Source organism: Hemicordylus capensis, chromosome 5, assembly GCF_027244095.1.
Source record: "Hemicordylus capensis ecotype Gifberg chromosome 5, rHemCap1.1.pri, whole genome shotgun sequence".
Lineage (NCBI taxonomy): Eukaryota > Metazoa > Chordata > Lepidosauria > Squamata > Cordylidae > Hemicordylus > Hemicordylus capensis.
Window position 1 is genome coordinate 123,105,473 of NC_069661.1, and position 24,304 is coordinate 123,129,776.

At 42.9% G+C, this 24,304-nt stretch overlaps 1 protein-coding gene across 5 annotated transcripts in view; it reads right to left on the reverse strand.

Moving 5' to 3' along the window:
* The window catches only part of PPP2R2C (protein phosphatase 2 regulatory subunit Bgamma), a 142,456-nt gene that overhangs the window by 116,152 nt on the left and 2,000 nt on the right, over positions 1–24,304 (reverse strand). For 2 of the 5 annotated variants that reach the window (XM_053255586.1, XM_053255588.1), the window contains one exon: positions 1,506–1,600. The exons of 2 other annotated variants lie outside the window; for them this stretch is intronic. In XM_053255586.1, coding sequence (XP_053111561.1) covers positions 1,506–1,572 — 67 coding nt within the window. In that variant the 5' untranslated portion in view covers positions 1,573–1,600. Of the gene's footprint in view, positions 1–1,493; positions 1,601–24,304 lie in introns of those variants that run through there. One more of the 5 variants, XM_053255584.1, reaches the window with a different exon arrangement.

Consider the following 24,304-nt stretch of genomic DNA (forward strand, 5'->3'; position numbering starts at 1 on the left):
CATTCCCTTCTTCCTTTTTAAAATTCAAGAAACAGGAGAAGGAGGAGTAGCAGCAGTGTGCTAACTACTCCGGCCACACCACCACTACTTCTCTTTTTTGTGATTTTATGTGCTATTGTATGTAAATTATACCATTTTTCATTTTATGGATTTTTAATTATTTTGATATGGTTGGTTGACTAATCCAGAACATTTACAGTATTCATAAAAAGGAAGATGAGAATTGATGGATCAGAGGAACAAGCATAATGGTTACACTGCTAGATGGGGTGGGAACACTTTGATGCTGCCTCGGGCTCCAACTGCAGGGGGTGGTTGTACGGGCCCTGCACCCTTAAAATTGTTTCCAACACTGAGGCTTCCGAGAAAGAGGAGGAAGCCTCAGTGTTGTTTCAAATTAAGATATCATAGAATTAAATTAATCATTCTACCATTCACGTGAGTTATCAAATGGAAATGTATCTTTCTACCATAAGCGATACTATGAGTGTTCTATTGATCTTTCTTAAAAGGGCAATCACCTTTCTAGAGTTATTTCAGGTTTAAATTGGACAAATTGGCTTCCTCAGCATGACATTATAGGCTGGCTTCAAATGTGATGCAGGATGCTTGATTAAGAGAAGTCTGACTGACTCACACTGTCTTTCACCTCATTTCTGCATCTCATTCAAAGCTTGCATATACTTTCTTAGAGAGACTCAAATTTGCCTCATGCTTTGGGGAAGATACAAATATTTCAGACTTCAAATGAGTCATAGAAGCATGGTGAAAGAAGACAGAGTCACTTCTGCTCTGCGCTAGGTTTGAAGCCACTCATATTCACACCATGTCATAATTTCAAAGACTTTTAAAATATAATGTGCACAGGAGAATATTAGCAGGCCTCAATACGAATATGCATAGTGCATGTAGAGGAGTTATTAAATATATTATAGCAGAATACCCGAAATATGAAATGATTGTCAGAAAGTCAGAGATGAAAATTTAAAGTGTTCTAAGCATCAAAGTAGTAATTCACATATATGCAAACGATGCATGCGTAGTATTATTATATGCAAACTATGCATGCTTCCTCATAAGATATACTTAGCTAGTACTATTGTATGTTTTATTAAAATACATATATATTGCAAAATGTTAAATATGCACAAATGTTTGTGTCTATGGAATTTACCTAACATCTACTACCAGGTCTAACGCAATCTAGTAGAGGGTCCAACTCAGGCCTGAAAATGAGATGTACCCAGAGAAGGAAGAGAAAGTAACTGTTGTGCATATGTCCCAATCAGTTTTAATTTCCCCCACCAATGTAGCTTATGAGTGAACGGATAAAACCACCTTAAGGCAAGTCTATTATGTGGCTTACACAATACAAGTGGTGGCCTCAGCCAACGTGGTAGTGGACAACTGTCCACAGAATATGCATGACAGCTTTGGGCAGCTATACTGGCCACTGGCATACAGGCCAATATTGGACGGACATAGAGACTGACCTTCCCACTCACCTCCGGAAGTGCTCTCTTCAGAAGAGGGTTGAGACACATTGGCATGGCAGTGTGGGGAAGCTTGCATGGCTGCTGCCGCCCATGCTATGCCAGTCCTGTGGAGAAATAGAGGGCTTCAATTTCCAGTGCTGTCACTTCAGCACCTGTCATGTTACATGTGCAGAAAAATAAAAACAAACAGACCTCTCTAATCCCACCTCCATTAGAGAGGATGATGAAGAATCCTTAACCCATGAACAATGCTTTGTTTTGAATAATGTGTAGTTCAGAATACATATGGTATCTTAAGGGTATGAGCCTATACTATATTTATTCCAGCTGGAGCATTTTAGGATTTGGCATAAATCCTCTGCACCTGGGCACTTTCCAGATTAACCCCTACAACAGTGTCACTATGGATCTGCTAAGTATGCTTCCGTACTTCCTATGTGACACCGCAGTCCCTGTGCTGACAGCAAGGTGCCGTTCACATTTCCAATGCCTTATTTCCAATTTTATCTTTGTATTATAGTGCTACAACGTTGCAAATCCATTGCTGAAAAATAGCTGTATTTTCCCATTGTAGGAATTTGAGATTCTGGGGATTGTTTTCAATACAATCCTGCCAATCCAAAGCATTTCACTGCTGTTCTAGGGTGTATTCTGAAAAGCGTCCAGCAGCTCCTGGAGATAGGCTACCCCGGGATAATTTACATTGATATATAACATCATGGGTATATACCACCATGCTCTTCAGCCAATGTATCCCGCTATCAATACAACTTTGCTGATGAAGTAGCCAAACATGGCGGGGACGCTGGAGGAGGCAGAGATTTAGTCTGAATTCTAAACTCTTTAGAACTTGCTCCTGACCCCTCTGCTGGCTTTTTACACAACCTCCATATTGGTATGAGAGTTTAAACATTCCCATTGAACTCAAGGGAAAGCCAAAATACCCTGCTCCTCAACGCCTCCCAATTGACCCACAACACCATAATGGAAAACAGGATTCAGACTAACTCTTCAGCTAATCACAATGCACCAAAAGCAGCATTTAAATCCCTGTCGGGAAGCCCACAATACATACAATAGAGTGCACAGCATGGGGTTATATCTCTCTGGCCTCATGGTGTGCACACTTAGAGCACACAAGGTGAAACTTTGATGATGAGAACTTGGGAAAAGGGCACTTTGCACAAACAGCCTGACCTCAGAATACATATGGGAAGAACAGATTGCTAACACGTATCTTCTCAGAACTCTTAAATGTTTCCTGTCTCAGGACTTCACACACAAACACCCAACAAGAACATCTATTCCACTATCCCAACGGGAGATAGAAGGTCAATACATCCCACACAAGTAAGCAAAGGGTGGGGGAGATACCATGCCCCAAAGAATGACTACTGAAAATGTTTGCCTGCCTCTCTCTCCTTCTTGCTCTATATTGTACCTGCAATATAAAGGTAAAGGTAAAGTGTGCCATCAAGTCGATTTCGACTCCTGGTGTTCACAGAGCCCTGTGGTTTTCTTTTGGTAGAATACAGGAGGGGCTTACCATTGCCTCCTCCTGCGCAGTATGAGATGATGCCTTTCAGCATCTTCCTATATCACTGCTGCCCAATATAGGTGTTTCCTGGGAAACATACCAGCGGGGATTTGAACCGGCAACCTTCTGCTTGTTAGTCAAGCATTTCCCTGCTGTGCCACTTAAGGTGAAAGTCAACAGAAAACTGGCTAAACTACCTTAGCTAACCACTCCTCCCTCCCGCAACAGCCAGTAGCAGAAGGTTTAATACACACTGTTCAGAAAGGGGTTGGCCTGAGCAAAGCCTCTGAACCCCCTCAACAAGGGCAAAGAAAGGGTGCTGGAATTACACCTAGGTGGCATCATTCTCTGTCACTCTCTCTAACACAGCCAGAGTCTATGTATCATGGCTGCTTACCATTCCTCATGACTGCTCTGTCTTGTGTCTGTCTCTGTGACTCTCCACACAAAACCCTTCAACAGATGCAGAGACAAGGATGCTTCCCCTGTCTCCCATAGCAATGCAGACTACAAGTAAGGCCTACAGCATGCCCAGCAGCAGGGATCATTGCGATTCTGGCTATTCCTCTCTGGAGCTGCCAACCTTCATATTCCAGTGGGCACCTGCGTTTTTGTAAAGAATTTGACAGACAATTATATAGCAGATGAAGGCATAGCAAACATGGGCATGGGGGAAGGGGTAAATAAATGTATGCTACTCTGCTTTCTGTCATGCAATTATTAAAGGCACAGTAGCCCTTCTGGGATGAGAAAGCTGGCATCCTGAGGATCGTTGAGAGAGAATACACTCTGACTCTGAGGCTGTTTAATAAAAGCTTTTACTTTGTAGCAGCTACTGCTTTTTTTGTGAAGTGGGGTTAGGAGACATGGGTTCCTCCTCACCCTGGTTCTCTCTCAATCAGCCTCAGGATGGGACTGTCAGGGAGGGTATTCCAGAGGTTTCTCCTGCTCCATCCTCCTTTCTTTGAATATTCCCGCATTTTAGTCATTTGCACAGGGCTCATGGATACAAACGAATGCCACAGTCAACCTTCAAAGCATCTATGATTCCATAGATGAGATAAATTACAGATGTGCTCTATATATAGATCTATTGATCAGCAGGGAAAAAAGTAACAATGCAAAAAAGACAACTATAGAAGTGCCAGGTCAGCAGATACAATCTTCTCACATTTTTCTAGACTCAACAAAGATCCAGTTACTAAACTACACGTACATAGAGCCAAATAATGCCAATGAATCTTGAAAACAATTACTAAACAATAAACTGTAAATGAAGCATTTCAATGATAATTTGAAAAATAATTTCCAATTATAATTATGTTTATAAAGTCTTGCCAACAGGTTTCTCAGTCATTTATATACCACATAGTTAATTTGGCCTGAGATGGCCTGAGAGAGTTCCACAACTGATACAGACTAGTCACATTAAAAAATTTAAGTAGTAGAGTACTGATTTTCTCACGTGTGCCTCTCTTCCATGCTTCAAAACAAAATTCTCCCACTTCTGAATCTTGCCAGCTTTGCAGCCGCTACCATCCACATTAGGTACTAACGAAATTAAAGGCACTAAACATTTCTAGAAATGTTTAGTGCCTTAGAATGGTTGCCATAGGAAGCAATATTATTATTATTAATTATTATTATCTATTATATTAATTCTCCTAGACGTGCCTCTGTGGGGATGCGTCCCAGCAACCCAGCGGATTGGCTGGGCGGTGGAGACGCCGGATTGGCTGGGCAGCGGTTGGCCGCGTAGGGGAAGTGGCCGTTTGGGGAGGAAAGGAAAGGAAAGGAAGGAAAGCGGGCCAGTGGAGAGGAGAACTGAACGGACTGGGGCAGAAGGGAGGGGAGAGAAAGCGGGGGAGCCTGGCTGGGCACAGACAAACAGTTGGCCGCTTCGGAAGATGCTCTCTAGAGGGAGGGTTGCAGGAAGGAGCTGGCTGAATGCTTGGCGGCCCTACACCAGGGACTGGAGGAAGGAGGATGCGGCAACGACCAGCAGGGAAAACACAAGCAGGCTAAAAAGCAGAGGCAGGGGGTGGGGGAGCACGAATGAGAGAGAGAAAAAGAGAGAGAAAGAGGTGGAAACGGAGAAGGGAGCAAGCTGGGGCAGAAGGATTGGGGGGGAGGGGACTGAGGCAGAAGGCTTGTGGGGGAGGAGAGTAGGGCAGAAGGTGGGGGGAGTGTACAGAGCGAGAGAGAGAGGCGCTGTGGGGGGGACAGAGCGAGCGAGAGAGGCGCGTGGGGGGAGAGACAGAGTGAGCGAGAGAGTCGTGTAGGGGGGAGAGACAGAGCAAGCGAGAGAGGCGCGCGGGGGGAGAGACAGAGCGAGCGAGAGAGGCGCGCGGGGGGAGAGACAGAGCGAGCGAGAGAGCTGTTGGGGGGGGACAGAGCGAGTGAGAGAGCTGTGGGAGGACCAGCCAAACAAATTCTCCCAACTGAACCCAAAACGGAAGTGAACTACCGCACAGATGCTCTGTGCGGGTTCAGCTAGTTATTATTATTACACTAGTATTATTAATGTATATACACTTTTTCAACAAACAGTAGGAATGAGAAAAATATGAAAAATAGTTTCCTATCCCAAAGGGGCTCACAATCCTAAAAGAAAAAGAAACATACCAGAAACAGACACTGGAAGGATGCTATGCTGGGTTGAACAGCACCAGCAAAGACAGCTTGGCTAGGTGGTTTGGTTTGTTTGGGTTTGGGTTTAGAGTCAGTTGCCAGAAAAACAAATGGCACGGCTATTTTTGCCTCTCTTTTGTTTTGTATTGATTGATTGATTGATTAAGTGCCGTTAAGTCAGTGTTGACTCTAAGCGACCACAAAGATAGATTCCCTCCTGAATTATCTGTCTTCAACTTGGCCTCTAAGATCTCTCAGTGGTGCATTCATTGCTGTTGTAATCGAGTCCATCCACCTTGCTGCTGGTCGTCCTCTTCTTCTCTTTCCTTCAACTTTTCCCAGTATTGTGGACTTCTCAATGGAGTGGAATCTGCTCCTGAGCAGTATATAACCCCAGATACACTCCAAACTGCTGGTTTCAATCCACAGCACCAGAGTGCTCTGCCTCAAGACTTTTCTCAGTTACCATTTTTTTTTTATTTCTAGAGTTGGCAAATTCTTTTGATACAACATTGTCTGGAACATTATAGTGTTAAAAAGTCAATGTAATTTAACAGTAACTGAAAGCAATACATTGTTTATTTTTATTTCTGTTTATTGTTCTCCCCTTTTTCTCTTCTGGTCCTTCTCTTGAGTATAGTGAGGTTTATTTGGTTTCTGAATATGAGAGAGGATAAATCAACGTCTGTGTTTTTGCACAATGTGAATTAAGTTACTCCTCCTCTAGTTTTTCTCTTGGAAAGTTTGGTTTTTGCCAAAGATTGTGCAATAATAAGGGGTTAAACACATATTTGGGATATCTGCGCAATCAAGGTTTCTACTGTTCTTTTCTTTCTTTTCCCTTGACAGATGCCAAGACACTGAAATATTAAGTGAAATATTTGGGATATTTGTGTAATAAGGTTTGCAGCAACACTTTCTTTCTTCTAAATCTTGGTATATGAAGGATTGTATAATATTAAGGGATAACCAAAACATCTGAAACATGCATGAAGTAGTTGCTGTTTCTGTTCTTCTCTTCTTTTAAAACTTTGGTAGATGTCAAAGGAATAACTGCAAAATTTAAAGATGCTTATGTAATACCATTTGTCTCTGTTCTCTTTCAGTTTGAAATAGGTTATGGGTCGAGGGATATACAAAAATAAGAGTTAACCTCAATTATTGGAACACTTGTAAGAATCAATTTGGTATTGTGATTTTCCAAGTTTGTGTTATAGCAGGGATGATCTGATCAGGAGTGCAATACTGCAGACTTGTGTAATGCTCTTGTCAGAGACAACACTCAATAAATGATTCAGCAGCATTCATATTATGAGAGTGAGCAAGTATGATGAATACAAGATATACAGAAATAAATGATCCAGTGGGTTGTATCCAAAGGTTTTCTTTCACCAATGGAAGGAGCTGCCATTGGTAGTCCAGCAACATCTGTGGACAGAGGCGCTCTTACCCCTGGACTTTGGGGCTGAAGTCCAGGGCCTTCACACCCCTGAAGATTCTACGTGTTAAAAAATGATGCTTAACTTACAGCAGGGGGTGGGTGGGGGCTCCAAAGGCCTTTAGGTCCAGGCTTCAAAATTACCTAGGTGCACCTCTCTCTGTGGACCTTGGAAAGAGTCTAACAACAGCTGGGGACCCAAGAGTGAGAATCCCTGTTTTAGAGACAACCCAATAATTAAGGACAATACAGGTCTCACCACAGAAGACATCTGGAAGGTTTAAATATGTTTAAAGTGTAGTGCATTTGATGAGTTATATGAATGCTTTTGAACAATAAATGTTCTAAGATGAAAGAAGTAAAAAGGGAATGGAAAGTAAATTACAGAAATTAGAGCAAAATATTACAAGCTAGAAAAAGAGAAAGTATCTAAAAGGGATGACAAATATTGAAGTGACACAATTAACAGGCCAAGTAAAATGGCAAATTAGAAACAAGGCAATCAGCAATTCCCTTGCTTTCAATGTCAAAACAATGATACACAATGACGGGATATTTGAGCAATAAATTTTCCTCCTGTTCTTCTCATACATTTTAGTATATGCTAAGACTAGCAGATGATACAAAAGGTCTCCCTTGCTTTAAATCAGGGGTGGGTATTAGTATATGTACAAACAGATTTGTGCACTCCTGGAAGGCAGGGGTGTGTGTGTGTTACCTTTAAAGATCAGGGAGGGTGCCCATCCCCCCCCCACTGGGGCTGTCTACAAAAATGCTGGCATGGGGCTGCTGCATACCTCTTTGCAGCCCTGGTCAACATTGTACTGGAAGTGAACGGTGTTTGTGCATGATGTGTGCACGCGTACCAGCCACTTCCAGTACAACACTGACCAGGGCTGCAAGGAGATACGCAGCAGCCCCACACCAGCATTTTTGGAGACAGTGCCGGCAGTGGGAAAGCAGTGGCGAGGGGAAGATGGGCACCCTCCCTGTTCCTTAAAGGAAACCCCCCTGCCTCCGAACCAGTTTAAACACTGTACCTCTGAACTGGTTTGGCAGTCCTTTTACGGACCGCCAAACCAGTTCGTGCACATCCCTTGTATTGGGTCTCTCAGGAGCTATCGGAAGTCCCAGGTTTATCTGAAGTAACTCCCCAGGTCTTTGTACTTCCCTTTTCCTTTCCTTCCAACCAAAACTTTAGATTTGATTGGCTGGCCGAGTGGGGACATGGAGACACCATTTTAAATCTCTGTCTGAGTACTCAGGGTTGCTTTTATTTTCTCTCCCATTAATTTCCCTCCAGTTTCATTTCCCACAAAGCAGTACCTCTTGCCCCCCTCCTGTTTGATGTTCTCTCCTAGAATTCAGGGGATTTCATGTTAAAATTCCTTGTTCTGTCAAGGTAATTTTTTCTACAAGCTGCCATTTTGCAGCATTTTGCAACTGGGTCTGCTGCCTCCCAAGACATCATTTTGTGACTGGCTTTGCCTCTCCAGGGTGCTATTTTGTGCTGGCGGCCCCAAAAGCTCTGGCCCCAAAGAACAAGTGGCTACCAGAAGTCTTGTCTGCTCAGCCTGCTTTAAATGATAAAAAGTCATTCGTGCTATTGTGCTGACATATTGTTCTAACAATTCAAGGGGGTCTGGTTGCCTGTTCACACTACAGTAGGAATTGTCATGATAACCAGGAAGTTATCCAGACATGGCTTCATGCCATGGGGTATCTGAAGAGTGAATTTGCTTTGCAGCAGATTTGCAGCTGTTTAATTTGGGGGATTAAATGGACTGTTCACACAGGGTCGGCTCCTCTCCGCATTCCCTGCAGATCTTTTCCCTGTGTGCATTTCCACAGCTTCCTCTGGGTTTTTTCTCCAACCTATCACATCCCAGAGGAGGTGGTGAGAGTTCTTTTTGTTGTTGTTAGTTTGACAGTCGGTGTTCCACAAGATTGACTAGTCAAAACAACAGAACGCTTAACCCGAAGCGTTACCTCAGCGAATGTATCTGCTTGGATGTTTGTAGAAACCACTCCCCATTGGGGGGGTTCATTTTTATCAACCAACCAACTTTATTATGGTCAAATAGGTAATAATACAGCAGAATAGAAAAGGGTCATTTTTATCCTTACAGCATGTATAACAACTGAGGAATCCTCTAGGATAATTTATTCATGTGAACAAAATCAATGGGCTCTATTTTTCAGTGATTCCTTCCCCACCACACACATGAATTATCCCAAAGTTTCCTTTCTCAGCTTGCAAAAATGAATGAGAAGTTGGAAAGATGCTAGCCTGGGCTGACTTCTTGACAGTTCACATTTTGACAGAGCTTAATTAGTACTAGGGCCCACCTAGAATCATTCCAAACTATGTGAAGCAAGAAAAAAGTGCCACTTTGAGCATGTGCAGAATGCCGTTGGGACCGAGTCCCGGACATGAGTCCCAGCACCTCTCATTTTTGAAAATTAAGTTCTGAGTTTCCAACACATGGTGAAAAGCCGCCCCCTCCATTAGCCCCCCCCCCCCATTGAACCTTGCATCAATCCATTCTTTATAAGGGTCCCCACCACCAGCAGCTGCCCACATTGTTCTCTGAGTCCAGCCTGGAATGGATTTTCTAGGTTCGCCAAAGTTTTTAAACACAGCCAGAAGCAAATGCGATTTCTCCCTGCCCAAAGCCTACCCACAAAAGTTGTGGTCCCTGCGCCACAACATTGCCTCCCCCTCACCAGCGAAAGCATGTGTGGCTGGCTCTATTCTGCCCATGCTCCATCCTAGGTAAACACTGCCAGAGCTGCATGATTGACCACATTCTCTCCCCTCCACCCTTCGGTTTCCAGCTGGCTTGCTGGGAAAAGGCAGGCTATGGGGAGGGGGAAGGAAGGCAGCCTTGAAGAAGTACACAGCAAGCAGTACTTCCAGTGTCCAAAGCCCGTTGCTATATTTCTCTTATTACAGATTCCAAAGGGGCACCAGCTCCCCATTTAGCCCATTTCAATAACAGCTTGTATTCTTCCCAAGCAAAGTTAGCCACAGTCGGGAAAGCAGACAATAAGGAACACAGCTGGCAAACTCCCCTTCCTTGTAGAAGACTGGTTGGACAAGTTGCCAAGCAGCCCCCTCTGCTGACTCTTGGCATTCTGCAAATCCAAAACATTTAAAAAAACCAACAACCCCACAACAGTGATAGTTTTTTTAAAAGCCAATTTATTGGCAATGGCCTATCCACACATCACGAAGAAGCATTGGGGCATACCAGAAAGCTCGTCTCCCCCCTCCCCGAAAAAAGCTGCTGCAAATAGAGGATTATTTTTACCCCAGACATAATTCGGGCTAAGCTACAATGTACAGCCCTAATTCAGAGAAAGACAGAATTGTGTGTGAATTACACCCTGATAGCCCGCTGCAACTTCGGGGTAAATCTGGCTGATATATGAACTTTCATCCTCCATTCCAGAGGAGATGAGAGCTAAAAGCCATATGTGAAAAGGTCCCAGGTACTTCTCCCAACTGGGAGAGAAAAGGTTGGGTGGAGGTGTGAAGCATGCATGACAGCAGAATGAAGAGCATAGGTTTGGGCAGTGCTGACTTATTTTATTTTACAAGTTTCCTTTTTGCTAGGTAGTTTTGTTGCTCATTCATTCTACAGCAGAGCAAAATAAACAAACAGCACATGCAGCAGGTCATAGGTGTGGCCGATGGCAAAAGAAAGTTATGCACGTGGGGGAATATGGAACAGCCACTACCACCAGGAACATGCCCACCTCTTCCAAAAGAAGGCAATATTTCTTCAACCATTGAGCTTGCAACCACACTTGAAAGAGATGAAGGTAGACTAGACAGCCTCTTCCCAAAGAGGTGTCTTCCTTAGCTCTGATCTGCATAGAGGCCTGTATGGCTTTGTGATCACTTGGTGGGGTGAGGGGTGCTAAGCAAAGTTTGCCCTCTCTAGTGACAGGTTCAGTGTGTGTTTAGGAAGACTTAGTAAGCAACTGATGAGCACCCTATGGCACTGGTGAAGGAAACAATACTCCAAGCCACCTCCCATGGCTTATCAGGGTAACTCCCCCTTGAGTCCTGATGGCCTCATTAAACACCCCCACCCCCCCAGTTTATTGGCTGATTACTCTGACAAGGCCTTCTGTGGACACCTTACAGATGTGAGCAGTGAACCCTGTTTAAACAACCTTTTAGATGGGCAAAATAAACATCTTCTTCACAGAATTAAGGAACACCTCAAGAGCATGTCAGGATGTGCTTCCTAACCTTATCATGTGTGCTGGTCAGCACTCATCCACACCAGCCCTATGTGACCAATCCAGTGCTTGGGACCAGGATGGTCTCACCCATTCAAGGTGATTGGTGGGAAGAGTAGTTCCTCCCTCATCTTGGAAATGGCAGTTTCTAGCCCTCACCCAGGTACAGAACTGTCCTTAGAAAGCCCTGGTGAGGTGCAGGACCTGAGACAAATCAGCTAGTGCTGTCCCTTCTAGTTAACTTCAATGGGGGTTAAAAGAGCAGGTCCTGGGGTGGTCACCCTGCTTGCTTACCCTAAGGACAGCCCTCCCTAGGTAGCAAGTATACCTGCACTGAGAATGGGCAGGATGGCTTTAATTAATTAAGGTGTCAGAGATCAGACAGGTACATTAATTCACTTGTGGCCATAACGTGGCCAATTTACTGTATTTCATGTCTATTCCGGGGATATGGGATGGCAAACATTATTTGTTGTATCACCCAAGAGAGTCAAACATCTCCGTCATAGTTCTGTTCTCACCAGAAATGAACAAGTTACCCAATAACTTATTGAAACCTCCATAAACAATTTGAATGAATAGTTTATACAAACTGGAAAAATAAAGGTGTGCCAACTGCCTTGATTTTTTTTTTTTTTTAAGGCATGCACAAGAAAGGAACAAGTCGTAATATATGTAGCATAGATGGATTTTCTTTTTATGGGTGTAATAATTGCTAGTCACTTCTAATCTTTCCATTAAATATTCAGTATTATTCCACCATAATTCACAATATGACTGAATTAAGAACTACATCTATCTTGCTCCCATTTCTGTAGCCATTCCGAAGGGCATTCATTTAGCAAAGAGTAATATTCTACATGGAAAGTCAACTATAATGCAAGGCACAGAAGCTTTCCTTTTCAGATTGATTCATATGCTGCTGAAAAGAGCTTCTGTAGTGAGAGAAAGGAGGAACCTAATTTTGTGTTCTTTAGCTTGGCATCATTCAGTGCTTTTGAACTGCCAGTTTCAGAAAGGTTTTTAATATGTGATTAGGGCTTCAAACTAAAATAATTTGAACACAGTTATCTGGGCAGTCCAGGTGTTACACTACAGGGTTTACTTTCCTTACTGTCTCCATGCAATATCAATTTTGTTATACAAAACTGTATATTTGTTTAATAATATACAAGCTGAATATAATGGAAGAAAATAGACTCTGAAAGCAGACAGCAAAATGGCATCATACCTCCCAAAGGAACTATGTGGGCCGCTTTAACTGCCTTCACCTAAACTCAGAAGTTCCAAAAACTCCCTTATTGAAACGGAAAAACTACAAAACCATTTCTCTGATGCTCCCACTAATTGAAGAATGGAATCTTCCAAAGGGAGAGGAGAAAGACTTCCAGTCATTTCCAGTCATTCGGGGAGTATCAACAGGTTGGTACTGTGGTATGGAAATGAAGAATTCAACCCTTTGTTCCTGTTACTGTCCCAGTTCAGATGCGGGTGTGTGTGTGTGTGTGTGTGTGTGTGTGTGTGTGTGTGTGTGTGTACACGTGTATGATGGTTGTTTGACCTGAGAGGGAGGCTCCTTTGGCACCAATCTGGAATACATATGGCCAAACATGTGTAAACAAAAAAAGTGTGTAAAAAATGTGCAAACAAAAAAAGAGAACCAGCATGGTGTAGTGGTTAGTGGTGCTGGACTAGGACAGGGGAGACTTGAGTTCAAATCCCCATTCACCCATAAGACTTGCTGGGTGACTCTGGGCCAGTCACTCCTCTCTCAGCCTAACCTACTACACAGGGTTGTTGTGAGGAGAAACTTAAGTATGTAGTACACCACTCTGGGCTCCTTGGAGGAAGAGCGGGATATAAAATGTAAATAATAATAATAATAATAATAATAAACATGTTTGAAATCACATCTAGAAACAGTTACCACAATACAGGAGGCCTTCATTATTCATTCTCATCTACAACCGTGAATATGGAAACTGCAAATAATGAATCCTTCACTCTATGGGAATGTGGGGGGTTACTACTGCTGCTGCTGCTGCTACTAGTTCTAGGTACCGGAACAAAAAAATCTTCCAAAAATGACAAAAAATATGGGAGGAAAGCAGAAATAAAAATAGTACAGCATAGTACCTTACTTTCCAGCTCTCCAGCAATGCCCCCACAAACCTCTAAATTGGCCAAATTTTTGCTTATGTTTGCAGCCTTTTTATCCCTTTGGTAAACACAAGCCACAAAATGGCCCCCTGATGCCTCCAAACAGGACATGACACCAGAAGTCATGGCAGACAGGCGAAAATAACCTATTTTTAATACCATGGATAATGGAACTGGGTCTCTAAGATCCATCTGTCAAAACTATGGATAATGAGGGCCACCTGTATTAGTAAAGACAACATAGGTGGAAATTGCCCAGATGAGTCTGATTGTCATGTTAATTTCAATAATTAAAAAGCTGCTCTCCAAAATGAAGTGATAAAAATAAATCTGAAGAGGATGGCCAGGAGAGTAAAATATTTGAATAAACTTGACTTAAATAAACTTAAACCTCTGTTATAGGCTTCAATAGAATGTATATAAATAAGGGAAAGGGTTAAAACAAATCCAAAAAGATGACAGCAAGGATAGACGGGAGACAAAGAGGCAAGAAAAGCTTACTTTCTATAGAAGTCTTTGCCAAGCATGGAAGATTTAAAAGGAGCAAAAGCCAAGAAGGAATTTGAGGAACAAGTTGGGAAAGGCAGAAGAAAATTAATAGTAAAATTTCCTTTAAATATACCAGAAGAAGGAAAGTAGCCATGAGAGGCAAAAGTAACATTCAAAGATGTTTAAGTAGTATTAAAGGGGGACAGAGACACCGCAGAGAAGCTGAATAAATTATTTGCATCAGTCTTCACACAATTGAAATAATTACAGAGACAACACCACACCTCAGTCATAGATCTTCAGATGCTCTTCCTACAAGCAATGTGAAATAGAGATGATGAAAGATAACATTGTAGAACTAACTGCTAAATTAAAAGTATACAAGTCCCAGAGGTCAGAGGACATTAACCCGAGAGTCTTTAAAGAATGCAAAAAAATTATTCCTTTGTTAACAAAATGCATACTTTTCCTCTAAAATTGACTCTAAAATGGGACCCCTTTCAGAAGTCTGTGAAGGTGCCAGAAAATTAGAAATCTGTCCATGGTACGTTAGTGGAAGCCATTCATATGGCTAGAACAGGCAAATGTCTAAAAGAAAAAGCCATGCTGAGGAAGTTATCACTCCAACTTCTGCAACAGAAAGTCTTGCCTTTCATTCCCTGCTGGAGCACTAGTGTGCTCTTTCTGATAGTGCCATTATGATAAACAGTTCTAGAAATGCAAAATCCCACAGTCCAGGAAGAAATGTTGTAGGGAAATTTTTCACTGAGCCAAGGGAGGCCTCTGATGAGGGAAGTGCTGTCCCTATCCCTAGAACGTGTGTCTCACTTGTGTGTGGCAGCTGCATGTATATACTAGTAGCGTGACATCAGTGGGGCAATCTTGCTATTGCCATATATTGATTAGATACTCAATATGGGGACATACTTAATTGGATTGTATAGCTTGATTGGATACCAAATGTTGAGCAACACTGCAATTGGTCAGGGGGAAATGTAGTTTCTAGAAGTGCTATGGGATTATCTGTCACTGCTGCTATGCTGGCTTTGTGTCTACAGCTACGATTGTGCTGTTGACTCTATGCTGGTTCAGCAGAGGATCATGACTAAGTTATACCAGCATTAGTCTGGTCTCTTGGACAATCTGAAGGGACCATAGAACACCAATTTTAAAAGAATTGCACTGGCTGTCGATATGTTTCCAAGTGAAATACAAAGTGCTGGTTATTACCTATAAAGCCCTGAATGGCTTGGTCCAGTGTACTTCAGAGAATGCCTCCTTTGTCATGAACCCTGCCGCCTATTAAGATCATCTGTGACGGTCCAGTTAAGATTGCTACCAACTCATTTGGTGGTGACTCAGGACCGGGCCTTCTTTGTGGCTGCCCAGCCCCAGGGCTTTGGAATACGCTTCCTGCCAAAATAAGAACTTCTTCATCTCTGATTGTGTGTCTTAAGACACACCAGGCTTTTAATTAAAACTAGTTTTAAGCTGAACTGTTTTACTCTGTGCAATTGTTTTAAATGTCTTTATTCTGTGAAAGTGTTGAGATTATTTTTATATTGTATTTTGGACTATGTTCACCACCTAGAGATCAGGCGCAGCTCGTGAAAGCGCCTCCGGCAGGGCGGCAGACGGCTTCTTTAAGGTAAACAGAGCCGGTGCTCCGTGCTGCCCAGCAGCCCCACGGCGGGGAATCACCTCTGCCACTCACCTGGCTCCCGCGCAGGCGAGCCAGCGCCAGCGGCCAGGTGAGTGGCGGAGGCAATTCCCCGCTGGGGGGGCTGCTGGGCAGCAAGGAGCACCGGCTCTGTTTACCTTAAAGAAGCCACACACACCCCGGAGGAGAGTTCACAAGCCGCGCCTGCTAGAGATACATATATCAGGTGACAGATAGATAGATAGATAGATAATGCTGCCTGCCTACTCTGTAGCACTGTCCCTGGACTTCCTCACTCCTCAGGAAAGAGGGACACATATAACAAGATGAGAAAGCTGGAAAAAATAAAGCAAAAAAGACAACTAACAGGACAAGTCCGGCTGTTATTCGAAAAGGATCTTCTCAGTAGTAGCCACTATTTTTGGAATGCTCTCCCAGAGATGGTTTGTCCATCTCCTACCTTGATGGGTTTTTAAAAAGAATCTCAACACATTGTTTTCAAGAGAAGCATTTTAAAATGGGTTAAACAGCATTTCCAGTTTTACTCAATTTTAGTCTGGTTTTCCATTTTATCTTACTGCCAGTTTCTTTCTCTCTTTCTTTTAATTAATCTTGTCAAGAGAAAAAACTTCAATTAAGATCCTGGTTTACATATTTTATTTCTAGTAAAGCATTATGAAACATACAGCACAGACAAAGCATTAACTGTTAAATCAGGATTACAAAGGGCTTTATAAGACAATCAGAGTTACAAAGAGCCCCTGGTGGCGCAGTGGTAAAACTGCCGCCCTGTAACCAGAAAGTTACAAGTTCGATCCTGACCAGGGGCTCAAGGTTGACTCAGCCTTCCATCCTTCCAAGGTCGGTAAAATGAGTACCCAGAGTGTTGGGGGCAATATGCTAAATCATTGTAAACCGCTTAGAGAGCTCTGGCTATAAAGCGGTATATAAATGTAAGTGCTATTGCTATTGCTATTTATATGATTAGGAATTCCAAAGAACTTTAGATTTCATTCAATGCCTTTCCACAGCTATACTTACAAGCTGTCCCAGAGCCAAGCTGAGGTGTCTGATATCCTGACATATTTCTGAATTTTCATATTTTTAAAAAATTATTTATTAAAAGGTAGAACAATACATAATATATCACATCACAGAATACATTAAAATAAACTTACACTTTAGAGATTACGCTTCTTAGAGATCCGTTCTCAATTATTATTAAAAGGTGTTACCAATCCAAAACATTAACCCAAAAAAACCTGAGCACTTTATGAATAACACACCTCTTTCCATATCCAAAACTGCCAGTTTCTTTTAATGTTTGTTTTATTATTATTTATTGTTGTATTTGTACTGTAAGCTGCCCTGAGCAGCAGTGTGCTGGAAGGGTGGGATAGGTTTAATCATTTTATTATTACAAGGGGAGGGTGGGGGAGAGATAAACAAGTGTGTGTGTGTGTGTGTGTGTGTGTGTGTGTGTTTTACAAAGAAATATTTCTAAAACTATAAAAAATCACCACCTTATAATAAATAAATCAAATCATAGAAAACAATGTATTTTTAATAATTTCAAAAACTTGTTTTAATAACTATTTTATTCTATTTTTTATTGTCATGTATTTTAATCTGTGACTTTTAAATATATTAAATGTTGTACACCTCCTAGAGATATACATATCAGGCATTATAGTAATATAATATTAAATGAATGAATGAATGAATGAATGAATGAATGAATAAATGTATATGGGTAAATACTGTCCTGCACATTCCAGTATGGAATAGATAAAATCAATTTCTTCACAAATTTATCTGCTCCTTCATCTCCTGTATCAACTGGGTCAGGGGGCAGCTGTGGCCAGGAATGTCTTTGCACAGCTTTGCCTGGTGTACCAGCAGCACCCTTATTTGGAGGCATCAGATTTTGCCACCTGAGCATGCATAATAATGGCCAGATCCCTGGTTTCCAGAAAGAAGGACAGGCTGCCATAGCATCCTTCTGGTGGCTGTTGCTGGCAAGTCCATTGTGTTTCTTTTTAGAATGACTGTGAGCCTCTTTGGGACAGGGAACTATTTTTCTTACATTCATTTTGCTATATCAACTGTTTTTAAAATAATTTTCTTGTCAAAAAGCAGCATATTAACCATCAGCAAAAGCTAGAAAAAACAAACACTCCTGGAGATAACCAACATCTGGACATCTAAAAAAAAAATCAGGTGCCAGGCCATTCCAAACTACAAACTTAATGTTTAAGGGGAAAAGTGACTATGATGATGATGTTAAGGTGTTCAAATCATAATTGCATTTGTCTTTTGTAAACTACAGTGCTTCACATCCTTTGTATAAAGAATAAGTCACCTGGGTGTGAGTTTTAAAGCATACCTAAAATAGGGTAGCTTGGAAAGGACAGGAAGGCAGACTAGAATAGCGAGAATTGTGTGAAATTTCTGCTTTGCAATTTTTATTTATTTTAATCTAATTCTTCAAGAAAGAAACCTTTCAAGTTATTGTAAATGGGTTCCTGAAGGGACAACTGGGCAAATACAAAACCGAACATATAAGGCGCTTAGTGATTTAAACTGGCATACATTCCTTTCAACCACCCCATGACAGAGACTCCATCCAGCTAAGAAGAGGGAATTTGGAACAGAAAAATGGCCAGAAGGGAAACAGTTAAGCAGTGCCTCCCCACCACCACCACCTCCCACTGTTCCTCTTCTCTCAACTGCAACCTCCTGAGCCAGATTTTTGTTTTTTAACAAATCAGGAGATGGCAATGTGTGTGCCATGTAATGTCTAGTCTGGAAAAGTACCAAGTATTGTGCTTTTTAAAACCTGCTTTTGGAAAGTGCTGCAGTGGTGTTACAGCCTCACAACGACAGAAACAAAACAGACCTTAATATCTCTTGGAAAGCAGTTTTTAACAAAGTTCTGTTTGTTAGACAGCTTTTTGCCCCAACTGATTGCTGTTATGCCAGTGATAAAAATATCTGAAGCATTTTGTAACTACTGAAAACACCAACATTCGTAGAATAGTGTGTTCTTTTTTCCCCTTTGCCCCCCCCCGTGATGTAACCTTATGTAAACACTGTTGCCCCATCTCATTTTTAAACTGCTCAGAACAGCTTACAATACAGTGTTTATACATGAGCTATCTGCATATATCACAGCCAGTTCTAGTATTGAAGGGATGGGCAGGGACACAGTCCTGGTACTTTTTTTTTTTTCCCACCAAGGCCTCAGCAGGGAGTCAAAGCCCTTTGATTTCTAAATGGAAATAACATGCTGCTCTTACTATTCCAACATTTTGTCACATATATCAGATTATAATTGAATATCAGATTATAATTGTTTGTATTACCATTCTTCCTGTCTTCTGTAACAAGGAATATCTTCCACCTTTTGTGACTGACAATCCAGACTGCTCTTCTGCATGAATAACCATATGATGTTCAAGCTCCATAGGATTAGGAAACCATCCTTGACTTCTTGAAACAGAACCCACCAAATTATTGTATCTATGTAAGAGGGGTGTGTGGCCATTGGGGTGGTTGTGGCTACCGGGCACACAACTGTCACGATGTGTGTGGCTATGGAGGCTGTCACAGAGACCGCCTGTACTTTTGCAACTATTATTCTGTTGTTGTTGTTGTTTACACAGTCAGACAGGTGCTATTGACTGGTTTGTTTTATCCAGACATCAAGTCCTTCCCAAGGACCTGGGATGGCTGAATTTTATTATCAGTGTTGTTGCAGTGTTGTTGTTGTTGTTGTTTATTCAATTTCTATACCGCCCTGCCAAAAATGGCTCAAGGTTTACACAGAGAAATAATTCATAAATAAGATGGATCCCTGTCCCTAAAGGGTTCACAGTCTAAAAGAAACATAAGATAGACTCCAGCAACAGTCACTGGAGGTACAGTGCTGGGGGTGGATAGGGCCAGTTACTCTCCCCCTGCTAAATAAAGAGAATCACCACGTTAAAAGGTGCCTCTTTGCCAAGTTAGCAGGGGTTACACTACACTCCTGTCCCAGAGTCTGTGGTGCAAGTTGTGACCTGTGGCTGGCAAGTCACAAATTACATGAACCTAAACCCTGTATTATAAGCTGGAACTGAGGTATGACTCCACCCCACATTTTTATGGGTGAGGTGTGTGTGGAGTGGGAAGTGGCCCCACACTAAGGCACGTGAAAACCCTGCCGCTCTCCATCCTCCTTACAGCATTTGTCTGAAGAGACAAACACTACTTGTGGCAGGATTCTTCTCATGATGAGAATGCTGCAGTGCCACATCACAGGGAAGATTTCACCATGAATACAGGATTGGTCTCCTCAGACAAACACTGTAAGTGTGGACAGCAGGGAAGGTGTTCTGGCACCTGTCACAGTGGGATGAGACTTCCAAACACACTCTTGGGGGCTGCTACACGCAAGTAATGCACCCCTACCTCATATAAGGCCTGAATTCATATGTGACCAAGGGACAGAACTCAAAATGAGGGTATGCAGATACTGAGACTCATAGGCAGAAGCAGCTGTGAATTTAAAAGCAGGGGAGTTGACTAGAGCCAGAGAGCATGCCCTACCCTCATGTGTCCTCCTGTACTACATTCTCTAGTGTAAGAGAATGACTGCCACATCCTATGGGGAAAACAAGTGTTGGTCTGGGGGGAAACAGTGCAGCAAAAACAAAATCTGCCTTCCATCTCTGACCCTGGGCAGATTGCCACTTACAAGGATTCCACAGCAATATATCTGTGTACAGAGAGGCACTGAAGCTCCCATTCCACATACACCCTACGTGTCACAATTTGGGGAGAAGCTATACTTCAGTGTCTTGCATGTAGATGGTCCCAGGCCAATCCCTGAAATTTCCAGTTCCCTGGATCTCTAGTAGAAAGGCTGGCTTTTTAAAAAAAGAACACCACCTGCACCTTGACACCCTGAAGAGCAAACAATTCTGAACTAGATGGGTTGATACGGGCCAATGATCTGACTCACTGGAAAGCAGCTTGAGAGAGAGAGAGAGAGAGAGAGAGAGAGAGAGAGATCCATCCATATAGGAGTCATCAATAAAACATCTTTAAAGCTACGTATTGACTAACCATCTATTAATGTTTATGTAAGCAAACATTCTTACATCCTTCAGTAGAATTCAGGGAAAGCAGAGCTCTGTCAATAGCTCATTCTAAGGCTTTCCAGTGTAGGCAGGGGCTATACTGGAAAAGGCTCTGCCTCAAAACCCTTCTCCAGTTCTTCCTGTTTCTCTGTGGGAACAGGAAGAGAGAACTGATTTTCAGATATGCAGGCCCACCCTGTGCACGGCTTTGTTGGTCATATCTTGAACCTTAAATTGAACTCTGGAGGCAGCACTGTTGTTTCTGTATTAGTTAGAATAATATGCAGCTATAGGTCCCTTTTGCAGTCAGAGTAGCTAGAACATGAACCAGGAACTTCAAGGAAGTCTGTGGTTTGGTGTCCCTTATTGTGGAACCTCTCTAGCTGTAGAACTCAGGCAAAAAAAGGAAGCATTGTTCTCTTCAGGCTCCAGACAGGCCTTGGCTCCTGGTTATATTGCCTCCAGATCTGGCCTGAGTCTTTTGCTTTGGCAACAGTATCGTTTAAGGCAACCCCTTTCAGAATGGCATTTTGAACTGTAGCTTAATGGATACTAAAACTCCTTGGCAGCACCGGCTCCAGAGTCTGCAAATACTCAAACTAGGTTGGCCTCTGAATGAGCACTGAGATCTTGGCAGGACATGGGCCCCTTCACTTTGTACCTGTTAAAACAATTAGAGATTACACTACCCCCAGAAACATTACATAGTCAGTTCATGAGGCATTATAAAGGAATCGTTGATAGTTGCCAGGCCCTCCTTCTTTAGGAAAGGACTTAGCTTCCATGCAAGGTTGAATGGATATAAGCATTCCGAAATATGACTGCTATCTGAGAATCCAAAGGCAATGTCAGATCTGATAGTATACACAAGCTGCTGCATACTTGGCAACTCTCCAGCCCTTTGGAGTGGACTTATCCCTATCAATCACAGTAACTGCATTCCCCCAAATTACAAGGATTTTCAACCATCATTACCTGTACTTGCAATGTATCTACATTCAGCTTTGGATGGAGTTTATAAATGACCATCATACTCCATGGCTTGGCAAGCTATTGTTTCTGAGGCTGCTGAGGAGATTTCCTGTTTTTAATTATACAGAGCTGAGACCACTGTAGATAGTTCTTTCAATAGGCCACATTGTGAAGGAAACCAGAGTAGTCTTGTTTGACATAGTTAAGAATGCAGCTCTGACACGGGGCCTGGACTAAATGAGTTACTGACAGAAGTTGACAACCATCCCTCAGAACTATTGAACCAATGTTTCCCTGCCAAGAAGGGAAACATGCCCCTGATTTGGCCACAGTGGAGGCATTTATGTTGAAAATGCTACATGTGATAATGTAAAATAGATATGGAACTTTCCAGAAAAGAATTATGAAGAAGTTGTTTTTCAAATGGCAGTGGGGGGGGGCGAGCTTACAGGCAATAGTCCTTCAAACAGTTAAGGCTCAAGGTTTCCCAAAGTGTGGGTTACACAACTCCACTGGGACTGGCAGTAGAGAAAAGTACGAATTGAATTACATCAGGTGGAAAATGAAATGGCATTTAAAAGGGAGCATTAGGGGTCAGTGCTGGAGTTCATCTGGTCTCTGATCTGCAGGAGATGCAGGGGTGGAGCTATAACTGGGTGGACACGTTCAAAGAACCTGAGTTGTCCAGCTCCTGGGAGCTATCTGGCTCACCCCTCGTCCCTCCCACTGAGTTCCGGCCGGCCTCATTCCCAGATGGCTTCATTGCCAGCTGGGTGTTTTCTTTGCTCTCTCCTGTGGTACAAGCGAGGGAGAGAATGAAGAAAACACCCAGCTGACAATGAAGCCAGCTGGGAAATGTGCTGGCCATGCCCCCTGTGTGTGACGTCACATTCAGAGGGCATGGCTGGTATACGAGAGGGACCACCTGGGAGAGGGGCAAACATGACCCTACCTATGCACCTGAGACCCTATCAGAACAGGAGGGGAGCCTGCCCCAACCTGGGTCTGTGATCCAGCACCTTTGTTGGTTGACCCCTGGAGTACTAAGGCCTCAGTGCTCCCTAGTGAGGCTTTTGTCCCATCCTTAGAATCCCTCTGTTGTGCCTGAGTCCCTAGGGGTAGAGACGATGGCATACCAGGGCTGAGCTCCAGCTCCAAAGGTGGAGTCCTTGCCCAGCTGCTTGGGGCTTCCCTCCCAATGGGCATCCTCAGGAGGAGGGGAGGACAGCCAAGGCGCCTCCTATACAGCAAGCCTGGTGTGAAGATCTACAAGGGGTAAGGCTCTTGCTGACTATGTAACACCTTCAGTTGGCATCAGCCTTTTGCTGGTTCAGCAGCTCCTCCCTTGTGCTTTCTGCCATGCCTGACCTGAGTAAGGACAGCCCAGGAGAGTCTCAAACTTTATTAACTTATGCTCTGAACCCCCACCCACCAAAAAATCCCCAAACCCTACTACCACCCACCCCATACACAAACACGCTAAGCAGAAGCTAAAATGCTCATTGGATACACCCACTCACTAGAGCTGAGCAGAAGCTAAAACACTGCAGCAAAATAGATGAACAAGATGGGTGAAGGTAGAGAGAGTATAGATGCTGGGTGGGTATACCAAATAAGGTTTCTAAATGGAGTGTGTATGTGCAATTCCTAGTGAATGTTTTGAGAGAAGGATAGCATCCATTCACCAGGTTTGAGAAACACTATAAAATACATATATATTTTAATCCATGGTGCAACACTTTCCATGTTTGTGCCTTTACAGGAATAATTCCCAAAGCACTTCTGCATTAAGTCTGGCCCTGAGAGTCCAATTAAGTCAGTAGATCTGTAGTCATCTACAACCCTGATTAGAATGTACCTTGCAGTTAGCTATTCATGTGAAGAAATAAGAGAAGAAGAGAGAAGCCAAACACTGATGTCTAAGGACAGATGTCCTCCATTATTTTTTACTCCTTTTTTTATACAGATACAGAACCAGTTCTTGTGTGTGCCACACATTTTTTTCAGAAAGATTTAAGTTTCTTAAGGATGCAAACAACCAAAAATAAATCACCAAAGGTAGGGGCGTGCATGAACTGGCTCAGTGTGGGGAGGGGAGCGAGAGCTTTAAGAAAGAGGAGTGCAGGTCACTACCTGCTCTCTGCCACCCCATGCAGCTTCCGGCTGGAGCGGCGCTTGGCCCAAGTATCCGTGCACAGTGCCAGCACGCATATGGTATCCATTTGCATGGTCAGCATGGTGTTCTTGGTCATGCAAATGGCGCCTGTGGATGCCATGTGCATGCTGGCGCTGCATGGGGGTACTTGGGCTGAGTGCCACCCCAGCTGCATGGGGCAGTGGAGCTCAGGTAAGGACCTGCTCTCCTCTTGCTTAACGCTCCCATTCCCTTCTCCACGTCGAACCTCTGCTCGAATCGTGGTTCGTGCACACCCTAACCAAAGGAGTCTTTAAATATGCTATTTCAAGGGAAGAAACTAATGGAAATTTGAAATCAACTTATCTCATGATCTTCTGGTTATTTTAAAAAGAAACTGAAGAAGAAAG